At 43.0% G+C, this 15,956-nt stretch overlaps 1 protein-coding gene and 1 non-coding gene across 2 annotated transcripts in view; one reads left to right on the plus strand and one right to left on the minus strand.

The window, feature by feature from the left end:
* Positions 1 to 7,327: 7,327 nt before the first annotated feature.
* LOC116269654 lies at positions 7,328 to 7,434 on the minus strand. Its single transcript, XR_004177261.1, has one exon. It is a non-coding gene; the product is annotated as a U6 spliceosomal RNA (small nuclear RNA).
* A 1,614-nt stretch (positions 7,435 to 9,048) lies between these two features.
* DDX50 (DExD-box helicase 50) overlaps positions 9,049 to 15,956 on the plus strand; it is a 33,166-nt gene continuing 26,258 nt past the window's right edge. The window contains exons 1-4 of the mRNA XM_031652238.1: positions 9,049 to 9,839; positions 9,949 to 10,134; positions 10,626 to 10,771; positions 15,258 to 15,407. Of these exons, the coding sequence (XP_031508098.1) occupies positions 10,074 to 10,134; positions 10,626 to 10,771; positions 15,258 to 15,407 (357 nt within the window). The 5' untranslated portion in view covers positions 9,049 to 9,839; positions 9,949 to 10,073. The remainder of the gene's footprint in view (positions 9,840 to 9,948; positions 10,135 to 10,625; positions 10,772 to 15,257; positions 15,408 to 15,956) is intronic.

Here is a 15,956-nt window from a genome sequence, read left to right on the forward strand (position 1 = left end):
CCTTCCCTTCTGGGTCCGGCTACAGAAATAGGAAACAGGCCAGCAGATTGACAGGATCAGAAGAGGCTGCCCAGATGGACAGACCTTGGGAAGCCAGGTAAAGATGGCAAACTGAACATACAAGAGCTCTGGGAAACACAATTTAGGAATAATCCAGATGTTCCCAAGATAATGAAACTGGAAAACTGTTCCTGAAGCTAATGTAGGGTCTGCGAAGAGGCTTTGCCATCTCTGTCATCCAGTATAGGCTTGCAAGAGGAAGAAGGGAAGAGGGGAGAGAGCACAAAAGCAACTCCTCAGGTAGCCCTGTCTGGGTTTGCATACAACTGATACTGTGATACCCACAACACTCTCTGGGAGGGAATGGTGACCAGGCAGCCTCACACTGGGATTCGGAAGCTAGGTGAGCCAGTAGCGCCAGGTGGCTACAAAGTGCAACAATACATTTTTTTGTTTTTGAGACAGAGTTTCACTCTTGTTGCTCAGGCTGGAGTGCAATGGCGTGATCTCGGCTCACTGCAACCTCCACCTCCCAGGTTCAGCAATTCTCCTGCCTCAGCCTCCTGAGTAGCTGGGATTACGGGCACACTCCACCATGCCTGGCTAATTTTATATTTTTGGTAGAGATGGGGTTTCTCCATGTTGGTCAGGCTGGTCTCGAACTCCCGACCTCAGGTGATCCACTCACCTCGGCCTCCCAAAGCGCTGGGATTACAGGCATGAGCCACCACACCTGGCCACAATGATACATTTTAAAGATTAGAGACCATCCACAGTTTCAAGGTCTATGGTCCACTAAGAGGGGACCTATGACACTGCCTTGCTGTCCATCCAATGTAAAGAGGAAAACACTGGCTGCAAACCCCAGAAGCCAGCTCCACACCAGCCTCTGTTCCACATCTGCTTCTGGTGAGTGCTCTTGGGATGCCCTCACAGCTGGCCTATGCTCTAAGCATGGGGACAGACACTGGGCCTTGCTTCACTCCCTGGGGATTGGGGAGGAACAGGGGCCAGAGCACAGCAAGTTGACAGGCCAGAGCAGCACAGGGCACTCAGCTGAGTCAGTGGCAGGCAGGGCGGAGGGTGGGAGGGGAGGGAGCGGTGGCCATGGGCTAGTCTAGAAAGGTAAAGGGCGTAGGAGAGATGGCAAGTGGACAGCACCTGCATCTGGGAGTGAACAGACCACATTCCCACCAGATATATCATATTCTTTGACCAGCTACTTTTTTTTTTTTTTTTTTTTTGAGACTGATGCTTTTGCCACTCAGGCTGGAGTGCAATGGCGCAATCTCGGCTTACTGCAACCTATGCCTCCCGGGTTCAAGTAATTCCGCTGTCTCAGCCTCCTGAGTAGCTGGGATTACAGGTGCCTGCCACCATGCCTGGCTAATTTTTGTAGTTTTAGTAGAGACCGGGTTTCACCATGTTGGCCAGGATGGTCTCGAACTCCTGACCTCAGGTGATCTGCCCACCTCAGTCTCCCAAAGTGATGGGATTACAGGCGTCAGCCACTGTGCCTGGCCTATTTTCTTAATAGTACTAGACTCTACAAATTTCTAGACTGTGAGAAAAATTCTAAGGCTGCACGCATCTATACACTAGTGTGTTTCGAGCTGATTCTCATTTTGGTCTCCATGTGTGGACCTTTTCTGGTCAAATATATGCAGTGCTGGACCTAAGCCCAGGCTGTGCTGAGGTCGTGAGCCCCATCTCCTTGGTCATGGTGCTTATGTCAGGCATGGGTACTCGGTAGCAGAGAATCAACCTCGGGTGATCTTGGGAGCTATGCAGAAAGAAGAGGGACTTTGTTCCTCTGACAGGTATTTTTGCTGAGTGCTGTTTTGCCCCTACAAGGTCCAGACCCACCTGTGAGGTAGACAGGATAGCAGAGGTAGGAGAGAGAGGTCGATTCCTGATGGCTTCTTTTGCTTAAACCACTTTGAGTTGGATTTCTGTTACTTGCAACCCTGAGTCCTGACTCAAGGAGAAAAAGCTACCCACTGTTGAAAATGCAACCATCACATAAATGGACAAGTTCCACAATCCGCAGTGTGATCTACCCCAAGGCCCAGGTGTCCAGAGCAACGTGTCTAGACTGGGACACCAAGGAGGGGAGCTGTCAAGTCAGAGGGGAGCAGAACTGCCAGGGTCTGCATCCCATCAGCACCTGCAGCACACAGATGGACTCTGGCAGATACAGTGGCCAGTTCCCCAAAAGGAAGGGGGCTGTACTACGCAAGGCCGGTGAGTGCACCTCTACCATGCCAGGCTTCCATTCTCAAACCAGCCACGCTCCCTCTGGCCTGACTGTAGGCTGACCAAGCAATCCTCTCATTGCCCACCTGTTCCCTAAGGCCCTGGATATGAAGCTAAGCAATAGGAGTGTCCTGGTCACCAGGAGTGAACATACTTGATGAATTAACTAAGAGCTGACTGACATCCCCATATGGTTAGCAGAAATCAGTCCTCAGGTCCTTCTGAGGCCTGGCTTCCTGAGAGCTCATCTGTGAACAGCAGACTGGGCTCCTAAATGGCTCACCCTCCTTTCGCCAAAAGGAGGTAGGTTTGGGGCCTGAGGGACATGGTGGGTAGACTGGTGTGCCTGCAGTTGCAGACGAGGGGAGTGGGGTTCTTACTGGCTGAGGTGCAGGCCCGTTTCCTGAAGAGGTTGTTCCTGCTCCTCACAGATCTTCTGCAGCTCTGCCTTCTCGTCCTGATGCTCTTGCAACTCCTAAAATGAACAGACCAACCAGAAGCTGGATAGAGGATTACACTGTCCTTTTTTTTTTTTTTTTTTTTTTTGAGACAAGAGTCTTGCTCTGTCGCCAGGCTGAAGTGCAGAGTCATGATCTCGGCTCACTGCAACCTCCACCTCCTGGGTTCAAGTGATTCTCTTGCGTCAGCCTCCCAAGTAGCTGGGACTACAGGCGCATGCCACCACGCCCAGCTAATTTTTCTATTTTTAGTAGAGATGGGGTTTCACCATGTTGGCCAGGATGGTCTCAAACTCCTGACCTCAAGATCTGCCTGCCTCTGCCTCCCAAAGTGCTGAGATTACAGGCATGAGCCACTGTACTGGCCTTTTTTTTTTTTTTTTTTTTTTTTTTTTAAGATTTAGCAACCAGAGCAACAAGCAGATCAGAATGTTTTTTCCTTTTTGTTTTTTGTTTTTTTTTGAGATGGAGTCTAGCTCTGTCACCCAGGCTGGAGTGCAGTGAAGCCATCTCGGCTCACTACAAGCTCTATCTCCTGAGTTCAAGTGATTTGTAGATGGCAGTGAGAAGTCAGATGGTGGAGATAGAACGTGGAGATAGAAGGGAAGCAGAATGGTTACCGAATGGCTTGGGAGTAAAAGAGAAGTTCTGAACCACAGGTTTAGAGAAAGGTGGAAGGAGTCTGGTAGACATTTAGCAATTCATCTGCATTTTGGTCCATTTCCACTCATGGTAAGACCTAGAATTTTCTCTGTTAAACCTTTTCAGACCAAGTAGTGGAATGGTCAATTCTCTTGGGTTTGGGGAACATGGAGCAATCAAGACTGGTTTCAGCATGTCGAGAAGATGATTGAGGGAATGTTTTTTCTTTTCTTTTCTTTTCCTTTCTTTCTTTCTTTTTTTTTTTTTTTTTTTTTTTGAGACAGAGTCTCGCACTGCTGCCAGGGCGGCAGTGCAATGGCGTAATCTCAGTTCAATGCAACCTCTTTGCCTCCCAAGTTCAAGCGATTCTCCTGCCTCAGCCTCCTGAGTAGCTGGGATTACAGGTGTGCACCACCATGCCTGGCTAACTTTTTGTATTTTTAGTAGAGACAGGGTTTCACTATGTTGACCCGGCTAGTCTCGAACTCCTGACCTCATGATTCACCTGCCTCAGCTTCCAAAGTGTTGGAATTACAGGCGTGAATGATTGAATAATTGGAGAGTGTCTCTGTCTGACTCTCACCATACTGACAACAATGAAGTCTAGAGAGAAGACTAGCACTGGAGAACTTTGTGCAGTCCCTGTGGAAGAGCAAATAACATTCACTGCTCTCTTTTGCAGTGGTCAGACCACTCACTCTTGACTACTGGTTTTCAGTGGACCCCAATTGACTGACATACCATTGCATTCTGACAAGATTAATTGTTGTCACAATGACAGTGTAAACCCTGCTGCAAGTACCAAGAGAGGTGGGTAATCTGGAATAGAAAAGACTTGTAGGGGAAGTAGAGGTGAGAGTATTGTTTTAGGGGGCCTTACAGCATGGAATCAGCACCAGTGAATGGAGGTTAAGAGAAGTATTTTAACAATGAAAAAAAATTTTTTTGAGACAGGGTATCTGTCACTCAGGCGGGAGTACAGTGGTGTGATCACAGCACACTGCAGCCTCAACCTGTTGGACTCAACTGATCCTCCCACTTTAGCCCCTGAGTAGCTGGGACTATGGGCGTAAGCCACCAGGCTTGTCTAATTTTATTTTTTGTAGAGACAGGATCTCACTATGTTGGCCAGGCTGGTCTTGAACTCCTGTCCTCAAGCAATCCTCCCACCTGGGCCTCCCAAAGTGCTGGAATTACAGGTGTGAGCCACTGTGCCTGGCAGAATTTTCTATTAGACAAAAGCTGTCTGAAGATGAAGTAGGCAGCTTTGGAAAAGAATGAATTTCCCATTGTTTAGGGCATTTGAGCAGAGGCTTGGTGATCCCTTTACTGATATGTTGCAGAGCAATTTCCAGAACTTAGTTTAACTGGCTGGCTGAACTATATGATTTTGAAGAATCCTTCCAACTATAAGGTTTTTAATTTGTTTTTTTTTTAGGAGATGTGGTTTTGCCATGTTGTGTAACTGATGAAGTCCATCTAATTTTGCCACTGGATGCATTATGACACTCTGCCTGTTTTAAATGAATGTATTAAATGAATCAAGCTCATTATGAAACCAGTAAAATTTTCTCCTACGAAACTTATCATATAACACAGACATTACAGATGGGAGATTATTCTCTAAAATAGTTGACCTGCATTTTTCTCCCCAGTAATAACTGCTTTTTGTGACAACTTTAGTTATTGATTTATCTTTCCTAATGCAGTCTATTCTGTAACGAGAAAACTGTTTTCTTGAGGCAGCTTAATGATCTGAGCTTAGGAGTCGGACACAGGTTTGAATTTCAATTCCAAATCCTTCGTAGCTGTGTGATGGAACAAGTCACCAGATTCCTCTGAATTGGTTTTCTCGTCTGTAAAAGGGAGATAGTAATGATGTCTCACTTACGGGATTGTGGTGAGGCTTGGGGATGATCTATCAAAAGTGCCCAATGTAGGCCTGAGCAACCCCACTGCAGGCACAGCTGTGGAATGGCTTCAGGTCTTAAAAAAAAAGTGCCCAATGCAGGAGGTACCTAATATTATTATACATATATATGCATGTATTTTAATATATTTTATAGTGACAAAACTTGCTTGATAGGTAAATACATGGCCCACTATACAGGTCCCCTGTTTTTGTCAGGTTGTCTGGAATTCCTCCATTACAGATTTAGTCCTTTGGGAAGGTTATAGGATGTATCTGCCATCAAAATCCAAGTATATGCAGGGAGGAGTATTATACTAACTAACAAATTTCAGACATTAAACATAAGTAGAAGATAAAATATACAAAATAACCAGTTATTTTGAAGACATTCTATTTCATACTAACATTCATCCTCTCTCATCTGAGATTTTAAAGACTCCTAAAGAATCTCTGGCACTTCATGGAATTTTTAGAAATGCTTTTCATTATTTTCAAAATTCTAACTCGTTATATAATTTCCCTTTTAACATACTCTATGTACTATGCTAGGATCATTTCCTTTACAAATGGTTAAATTACACCAACTCAATAGTATTAGCACTTTCTCCCATGCTGGAGGTAGTAGTTAAAACTTTACATTGTATATCTTATTCTTAGATTAGAATAATATAGATCAATTATCCTAAATACAATTTATCAGACCAAAATCTTGCAAAATTTCAAATCTTCTTTTATTATTACTTTTTCAGAGTCCGGCTGCTGTACAACGCGGCTGGAGTACGAGTAAGCGCAAAATGTCAATGCTCTGCAACCTCCGATTCCTTGCTTGATTCTCCTGCCTCAGCCTCCCCAGAGTAGCTAGGACTGCAGGTGTGCGTGCCGCTGTACTGGCCAGAGTCTTTGTAATTTTTAGTAGGAGATGGAGTTTCACCATATTTGGCCCAGGGTCGTCTCAGAGACTTTCCCTGTCCCTGAGATCACTTACCCTCCTCCCAAGTGGGACTGTCCCTGAACAGGTGGTTGGGCCTTTTTGAGAATGGTGTCTGCCCTTGGGCTAAGTGCCTGATGGCGGATCTGGTTCACTGCAAGCTCAACCTCAGGGCTCACACATTCTCCTGCCTCAGCCTCTGGGTGGCTAGGACCACAGAAGCCACCCACTCATGGCTAATTTTTGTACTTTTTATTGAGGGTGAGGTTTCACAGTATTGGCCAGGATGGTCTCGATCTCTGGCTTCGTGATCCACTTCACGTCTCCGGCCTCTAAAATGCTGGGATTGGAGGCTTGAGCCACACTCTTGCAGCCATGCCAGGCACAGATGTGAACTCCTGTTGTCCTCCAGGTAGTCTGTCTGCTTGACCTCTAGGAAGTGCTGAGAATGCAGAGTGCCAGATACACCATGCTTGGCCCAAATCCTTTTCATATTTCCTTTGTACACTAGTATTTATTTATTTATTTGAGATGGGGGAGTCTCATCTCTGCTCACTTGGAGGCTGGAGTGCAGGTAGGCAGCAATCTCTATGCCATCCACCTCCTGGGGATTCAAGATGATTCTCACTGCCTCATCCTCCCAAGTAGCTTTAGAGTTACTAAGTGGCAAATTCCCTTACCATGCCCGGCTAATTTTCACATATTTTCTGTAGAGTGGGAGTTTCACCATGTGTGGTGACTGGTCTGGCAGAGAATCTGACCTCAGGTAGACCCCACCTCCAGCCTCTGAAGTGCTGGGATTATAGGGGCGTGATCGCTGGCCCCCAGATCTTTTTGTATAGCAGTCACGCTTTTACCTTCACATGCGTGTGTGCACACACACACCTGGAACCTCTCTGGCTTGGGCCTCTCCTCAGTTGCGGCACCCCAGGCGGGCGCCAAGCAGTACGTAACTGCTTCCTGAACCAGTATATCTTATTTACAGTTTATATATTTAGTTGAGCCTTTTCTCCTCTTTTTTTCAGTCCTGACCTTTGCTTTTAAACAAATGAATTTTCTAAAGAGGTGTTCATTTATTTGTCATTCAGTAAATGTTCAGCATCATTTATTTCAGTGTTGACTTTTTTTCCCTTTAGTATGGAATGCATCATGAATGTTCATGTCATCCTTGTGCAGGGGTCATGCTAATCTTCTCTGTGTCATTCCAATTTTAGTGTATGTGCTGCTGAAGTGAGTACACACAGATGGACTTTTTTTTTTTTTTTGAGGCCAGTCGCTCTGTCACACCTAGGCTGGAGTGCAGTGGCCCGCGATGTTGGCTCCTGCAGCTGTGTGCCTCAGGTTCACACCATTCTCCTGCCTCAGCCTCCCAAGTAACTGGGACTACTGGGTGCCTGCCACCACGCCAAAGCCATTTTGTGTCTTTTAATAGAGCGGGGTTTTCACCGTGTTAGCCAGGATGGTCTCCATCTCCTGACCCGTGATCCACCCATACTCGGCCTCCCAAAGTGCTGGGATTACAGGCGTGAGCCACCACGCCCGGCCCAGATGGACTTTTTAAGAAGAGTATTATTGAAATGATATTGCTTGTTTATATATTATTGGGGTGCTAGACATCTGTCTTATTTTATAAATGTAAAATCAACCGACAGAGGGGTCTTGTAAAATGTAAGCCTAAATTTTTTTTTTTTTTTTTTTTTTTTGGTAGTTTCACTCTTGTTGCCCAGGCTTGGAGTGCAATGGCCGCGATCTCGGCTCACCACAACCTCCGCCTCCCAGGCTCAAGCAATTCTCCTGCTCAGCCTCCTAGTAGCTGGGATTATAGGCATCGCCACCACGCCCAGCTAATTTTTGTATTTTTAGTAGAGGCAGGGTTTCTCCATGGTGGGCTGGTCTCGAACTCCTGACCTCAGGTGATCCCACCACGCCTCAGCCTCCCAAAGTGCTGGGATTACAGGTGTGAGCCACTGCGCCCGGCCAAGCCTAAAATTTGACCTAAAAAGCTGTGTGCACTTAAGGTTTGTAAAAGTGAAGAAAAAATCAGCATCATAATATGAATAGTTGTATGACTAAAAGTAATTTGTTCTTTGTAAGACAACTGAGTGGTATTATAAGAGCAAATTAACATATATAAATATAATTAAATCATAATAGTCTTAGATTAACTATCCCAAATCAGGTTGGCTGTATTGACTTACAGGATAAATCTTTTCGGAGAGTTACGTTTTTGGGGTGAAATTAGGAAAAGACTGAAATAGGACATAGGATATAATCTCAACACTGCCTTTTTTTTTTTTTGAGGCGGAGACTCGCTCAGTCTCCCAGGCTGGAGTGCCTTAGTGGAATCTCGGCTCACTGCAGGCCCCGCCTCCTGGGTTCATGCCATTTTCTTGCCTCAGCCTCTGGAGTAGTTGGGAATACAGGCGCCATGCCTGGCTAATTTTTTGTATTTTTAGTAGAGACTGGGTTTCACCGTGTTAGCCAGGATGGTCTTGATCTGCTGACCTTGTGATCCGCCCGCCTCGGCCTCTCAAAGTGCTGGGATTACAGGTGTGAGCCACTGCGCCTGGCTTTTTTTTTTTTTTTTTAAAAAGACATGGTCTCACTCTGTTTCCCAGGATGAAGTACAGTGGGGTGATCATGGCTCACTGTAACCACGAACTCCTGGGCTCAAGCAATTCTCTCTTCCTCTCAGTCTCTCCAGTAGGTAGGACTACAGGCAGGTGCCACCACACCTGGCTAATTTTTTTTTTTTTTGTAGAGTTGGGGGTCTCACTGTGTAGTCCAGGCTGGTTTTGAACTCCTGGCCTTGAGTGATCCTTCCACCTTGGCCTCCCAAGGTGTTGGGATTACAGGCGTGAGCCTCCACACCTGGCCCCAAAGCTGCCTTAAAAAACTTTTGTATTAGAAAGATGTTACTGGAGATTCCAGCTCCACCATTTCTAGGTGTTTGATTTTGGGCAACACTTTAATTCTCTGAGACACGAGTCTGTCATTTATGAAAATGGTGTAATAATGCCACTCATGGGTTTTTATGAGAATCAAATTAGATAATTCCTGTAAAGCATTAGTTCCTAGCACATGGTGAACATTCATTCGTTTATCAAACATTTTTGAGTTTCCTGTACTGTACCAGGCACTGTTTGAAGTGCAAGGAATACAGTAACCCAACCTGACATAAATTCCTGCCTTCATGGAGCTTACATTTTATCGGGTGAGATAGACAATCGCAAATAAGTAAAATATCAGTATCTTGGGTGGTGTAAGTGCTGAGCAGAAATAATAAAGGGGCAGGAGGATATGAAAATGGGCTTGGAAACCTTACTGAAGAGACCTGAAGGAAGTAAGGGAGGATATAATAAATATACACCGCTGTTCTTGTTGCTATTTGTGTTGTATCTTTAAATACTATGACATTAATGTAGAGTTTCCTGGTTTTAAATGCACCTACAAAAAGTCTTCTCGGTTTTAATTCATATATGTCTTTAGAAAAATATCTTTTTGTTTTTTAAACCTCTTGCTCAGGTACTTGTTTTGGCTCCAACAAGGGAACTGGCAAACCAAGTAGCCAAAGACTTCAAAGATATAACTAGGAAACTCAGTGTGGCGTGTTTTTATGGTGGAACATCATATCAAAGCCAAAGTGAGTAAATATGTATGATAGAAACACAAAGATGTATTTGGTACTTATATTTAAGTAAATAATGTGAAAGTGTGAATTTTACATATTGTTGGCATTTCTCTTCTCACAGTTAATCATATTCGAAATGGTATCGACATCTTGGTTGGAACCCCTGGTCGTATCAAAGACCATCTGCAGAGTGGCCGATTGGATCTTTCTAAACTGCGACATGTTGTGCTTGATGAAGTGGATCAAATGTTAGATTTAGGTTTTGCTGAACAAGTTGAAGATATTATTCACGAATCCTACAAAACTGGTATATTCTAATTCAAAATAAGCACATTAGCAATTATTCTTCGATCTTAAATGCAAACGAGTTTTTATTTAATAATTCTTATTGCAGTGTCCCCTGTGTTCTAACAAAACTAAAATAATTTGGTATCTGTTCTGTCCTTGAAAAAGAAAGTATGATAGCATCCTTTTAACTATTTTCTTAGCTTTCTATGCTTTATTCTGTTTTTTTTTTTTTTAAATAGTCAGTGGTTAGATTTACTAACTCATTTTATTGATTTTTTTGTTCATTGTTCCTTCTTAAATTCTCACCTTCCTTTTAGGTTCAGTTCTCTTCCTATTGTCCCCCAGTTTTGCAAGTTGAAAGTTTTAATAATTACAATGAAGTCTCTGTGTTAAAAATTCACCCCAAGTTTTAAATTTTTCATTATTTTTTTGAAGCTTGGGGGAATTTTTAAAAGCTGGCTACATCATGGGAAATTAAGAAAACATTTGAATTCTCTTTGTTTATTTAAGATTCTGAAGACAATCCTCAGACTTTACTTTTTTCTGCAACTTGCCCACAGTGGGTATACAAAGTTGCAAAAAAATACATGAAATCCAGATATGAGCAGGTTGACCTTGTTGGAAAAATGACTCAAAAGGCTGCAACTACTGTGGAAGTAAGTAGCTTTCTAGCATGATAGATTTTAGCTTTTAGTTGGTATTTACTTTTGACATTTGTTGAAGCTAAACTTAAGTTTTGGGTACCTCTTCAGGCCTAATCTTTGTTTTTTGCTCTGAGTAAGATACCTATATAATTTTATAGTCTGAGACTGAGTAGCAGAATAGAATAAATAGAGGGAAAACAAGCACATGAATAGGCAAGTCCTAATAGGAAACACACAAGCAGCCATAGAGACAGATTTGAAGTGTTTCTTTCTCTCTTTAAAGCAGCTCAAAAAACAAAAACAAAAAACAACAAAATATTTACAACATGACAAGGCTATTTATATTGACTAGAAAAGAATAGTGTGGAGATAATTTGTTAAAGCTGAGGTGAAAAAAAGTTAGATCCTCATCCCATTCCCCCAAACCAAAAAAATTTCTCAAAGATTTGAAAAATTAAGCTGTAAAACAACTTAAAGCAGATGTAGGTGAATAAAAGAGTTTTTTGATTTCAGGAGAGGGAATGCTTTTCTAACATACAAGTTGGGCGGGGCATGGTGGCTCATGCCTATAATCCCAGCACTTTGGGAGCCCAAGGTGGGCAGAGCACTTGAGGTCAGGAGTTTGAGACCAGCCTGGCCAATATGGTGAAACCCTGTCTCTACTAATAGAAAAATTAGCCGGCCTGGTGGTGGGTCCCTGTAGTCCCAGCTATTTGGGAGGCTGAGGCACGAAAATCACTTGAACTCGGGAGGTGGAGGTTGCAGTAAGCTGAGATTGCGCCACCGTACTCCAGCCTGGGTGACAGAGGGAGACCCTGTCTCAAAAAAAAAACCCCAGAGAAGTCAGAGGAAGAATCCATGAGGGAAAAGGTTTATAATTTTGACTCCGTGAAAGTTAAACCAATGGTATGTTTAAAAAAAGAATTAGGGATGGGCGTGGTGGCTCACGTGTGTAATCCCAGCATTTTGGGAGGCCAAGGCAGGCAGATCACAGGGTTAGGAGATCAAGACCATCCTAGCCAACATGGCGAAACCCTGTCTCTACTAAAAATACAACAATTAGCTGGGTGTGGTGACGTGCAACTAATCCCAGCAACTCGGGAGGCTGAGGCAGAATTGCTTGAACCCAGGAGGCGGAGGTTGCAGTGAGCCAAGATCGTGCCATTGCACTCCAGCCTGGTGACAGTGTGAGACAACATCTCCAAAAAAAAAAGTAATATTTACAGTATTTATGACAGTCAACTAGGTAACATATGTCATCTTTCTATTTAATAGATGCATATATATGTGTATGTAGGAAAGACTAGGTGACTAAGTGAATAGTAGTATCTGCAGAATGTAATGCAGTGGTTAAGAATTAGTGATAACCAAATTATGCAATGATGTGTACAAAAATTACACTATTTAAAAAAATACACAAAGTGCTAAATGGATTCCTTAGGCATTTATGTAAATATGCGAAAACAGGTTGAAAGAATAAGCATCAAATAATGATTACTTCTGGGAAAGGGAGTGCTGGATGGTCAAAAGAAGCTTTGTGGGCCACGCATGGTAGCTCATGCCTGTAATGCCAGCACTTTGGGAGGCCAAGGCGGGTGGATCATGAGGTCAGGAGATGGAGACCAGTCTGGTCAACATAGTGAAACCCCATCTCTACTAAAAATACAAAAATTGGCTGGGCATGGTGGTGCATGCCTGTAGTACCAACTACTTGGGAGGCTAAGGTAGGAGAATTGCTGGAACCCAGGAGGTGGAGCTTGCAGTGAGCCGAGATTGTGCCACTGCACTCCAGCATGGGCAACAGATTGAGACTCTGTCTCAAAAAAAAACAAGAGTAAAAAATAAGAAGCTTTGTATATTTTGTAATGGTTGAAAGTTTTGCAGTAAGAATGTAAAATGTACCAGTAAAAAAAGTTGATAAGGACATTTTCAAGCATATAAAATTGAATAGTAAATTGAATAGAAAGATTGAATAGTATGAAGAACATGATGTACCCATTACCTATTACTAGTCTTTAACAATGATCTTTTCTTCACCCCTGCATTTGAAACAATCCCAGTCATTTCATCTTCAAGTAATAGTATATTCTTCTAAAATGGTAACTAAGGACTCTTTAAAACCACAGTCATTATCACAGTAGAAGAAAAACAGTAATTTATTTATTTATTTTTGAGACGGAGTTTCACTCTTGTTGCCCAGGCTGGAGTGCAGTGGTGTGAGCTCAGCACACTGCAACCTCCGCCTCCCCAGTTCAAGCGATTCTCCTGCCTCAGCCTCCCGAGTAGCTGGGATTACAGGTGCCCACCACCACACCCGGCTAATTTTTTGTATTTTTAGTAGAGATGGGTGTTTCATGATGTTGGCCAGGATGGTCTCGAACTCATGACCTCAGTCTCCCAAAGTCCTAGGATTACAGGCATGAGCCACTGCGACTAGCATAGTAATTCTTATAATGTCATTAAATACCTAGTGTGCACATTGCCCTTGCTATCTTTTTTAAATAGTTTGTTTGAATCTGCATCCAAATAGAATTCTTACATTGCTACTGATTGATATGAGTCTTAAACATTTTATAATCTATAGTTCCTATTTTTTCTTTGCAATTTTCTGTTGAAAAAACTGATTTGTTGGTCAGGCGCGGTGGCTCAGCTATAATCCCAGCATCTTGGGAGGCTGAGGCCAGTAGATCACCTGAAGTCAGGAGTTCGAGACCAACCTGACTGATATGGTGAAACCCCATCTCTACTAAAAATACACAAATTAGCAAGGCACAGTGGCATGTGCCTGTAGTCCCAGCTACTTGGGAGGCTGAAAAAGGAGAATCGCTTGAACCCAGGAGCTGGAGGTTGCAGTGAGCTGACATCGTGCCTCTGAACTCCAGCCTGGGCGACAATGTGAGACTCCGTCTCAGAAAAAAACAATAACAACAGAAAAACTCATTTGTCTTGTGAGTTTCCCATAGTGTGTTTTGCTGATTTGCATCCCTGTGGTTTTTATTTTTATTTTATTTTTTTACTGTTAACACCACTCAAAGATGTGGTGGGTTTTCTTGTTTGTTTGTGTTGTGTTTTTGTTTTTGTTTTGAGACAGAGTCTTGCTCTTGTTGCCCAGGCTGCAGTGCAATGTAATTCTTTAATATCATTAAAAAATTAAAGCATAATCTCAGCTCACTGCAGCCTCCACCTCCCAGGTTCAAGTGATTCACCTGCCTCAACCACCTGAGTAGCTGGGACTACAGGCATGCGCCACCATGCCCGGCTAATTTTTGTATTTTTAGAAGAGATGTTGTTTTGCTACGTTGGCCAGGCTAGTCTGAAGTCCTTATCTCATGTGATCTGCCCGCCTCGGCCTCCCAAAGTGCTGGGATTACAGGCGTGAGCCACCATTCCCAGCCTCCATTCCCTCCTTTCTTTATCCACTGTCAATCACTAGTCTGTTTTTTTTCTCAATGGATATACCTGTTTTGGATATTTCGTGTACAGTCATGTGCTGCATACCAATGTTTTGGCAGGCGATGGACCATATATACGGTGGCACATATTCGATGGTGGTTCCATAAGATTATAATGGAGCCGTCCTATACAGGTGTATCAGTTTTTATCTTTTATGCCATGTTCTTACTGTACCTTTTCTGTGTTTAGATATGTTTAGAGACACACATACTTACCATTGCCTACAATGTTCAGTACAGTAACATGCTGTTTAGGTTTGTAGCCTAGGAGCGATAGGACATACCATATAGCCTAGGTGTGTGTACTAGGCTATACCCTAGGTTTGTGTAAGTACACTCTGTGATATTTGCATAATGATGAAGCTGCCTAACAATACATTTCTCAGAACGTATCCCTGTCATTAAGCAACGCGTGACTGTAAATGTAATCATACAATATGTGACTTTTTATGTCGTTTCATTCACTTAGCATATGTTTTTGAGGTTCATTCATATTATTTTTATTATGTACAATGAAATGCAAAATCTTTGTACATTTGCCTATTTTTGAAAAATTCATATGTGTGTAACCCGAACCCTTATCACCATATAGAATATTGCCATCATCCCAGAAAGTTCCCTTATGCCTCTTCCCAGTCAGTATCCCCACTTCAGAGACAACCAGTGTTCTGATTTTTCTTCCGCAATTGATTGGTTTTGCCTATTCTAGAACTTCATATAAATGGAATTATACTGTGTGTGCTCATTTTCTGTTAAGACTTTATTCGGCATTTTTTTTAAGGTTCATATTGTTCCATGTATATCAATAGTTGGTTTCTTTTAATTGCTGAATGGTATTCTGTTTGAATATACTGCAGTTTGTTTATTCTTTCATCAGTTTATTGATGGCCATTTGTCTATATTGTTTTTAAGCGCTGTTGAAGAGAGTCTTTGTCTTACAGTCTCCCAGAGAGGCTAATTCTTGACCGGATAGAAAAACTACACAAGAGAAATATTTTAAAATAATTTTAATGAAACAAATAATGTGATATTTTCTTTCTTCAAAGCATTTGGCCATCCAGTGTCATTGGTCTCAGAGGCCGGCAGTTATTGGAGATGTCCTTCAAGTCTACAGTGGGTCTGAAGGGAGGGCTATTATTTTCTGTGAGACCAAAAAGAATGTAACTGAAATGGCCATGAATCCACACATAAAACAGGTAAGTCTTTTTTTCATGCTTTCTGTAATTGAAATTATGGGGATGAATCACTGAACGAAAATTATTTTGTCCTTTGTGGACTAGATTTGATAGTCATTCTCAAAATTGAGTTGTAAGGCTGGGTGTCGTGGCTCACACCTGTAATCCTGTGACTTGATAAGTCAGGATAGATTTTATCAGTTTTGTTTGTCTTGAGACAGGGTCTCCCTGTTATGCCCAGGCTGGAGTGCAGTGGGACAATCATGGCTCACTGCATTCTTGACTTCCTGGGCTCAGGTGATTCTCCCACCCCAGCCTCTTGAGTAGCTGGGACTACAGGTGCGTGCCAGAATGCCCAGCTAATTTTTTGCATATTTTGTAGAGATGAGATTTCACCATGTAGCCCAGACTGGTCTTGAACTCCTGGGCTCAAGCAATTCCCCGCCTTCCCCACTCCCTGGCCCCCGCACCCGCCTTGGCCTGTCGAAGTGCTGGGATTATGGATGTGAGCCATCACACCTGACCTCTATCAGGTGTTATCATTTTTTTTTTAAACTTTGAAAATGTGGC

This window comes from Papio anubis, chromosome 11 (assembly GCF_008728515.1).
Source record: "Papio anubis isolate 15944 chromosome 11, Panubis1.0, whole genome shotgun sequence".
NCBI lineage: Eukaryota > Metazoa > Chordata > Mammalia > Primates > Cercopithecidae > Papio > Papio anubis.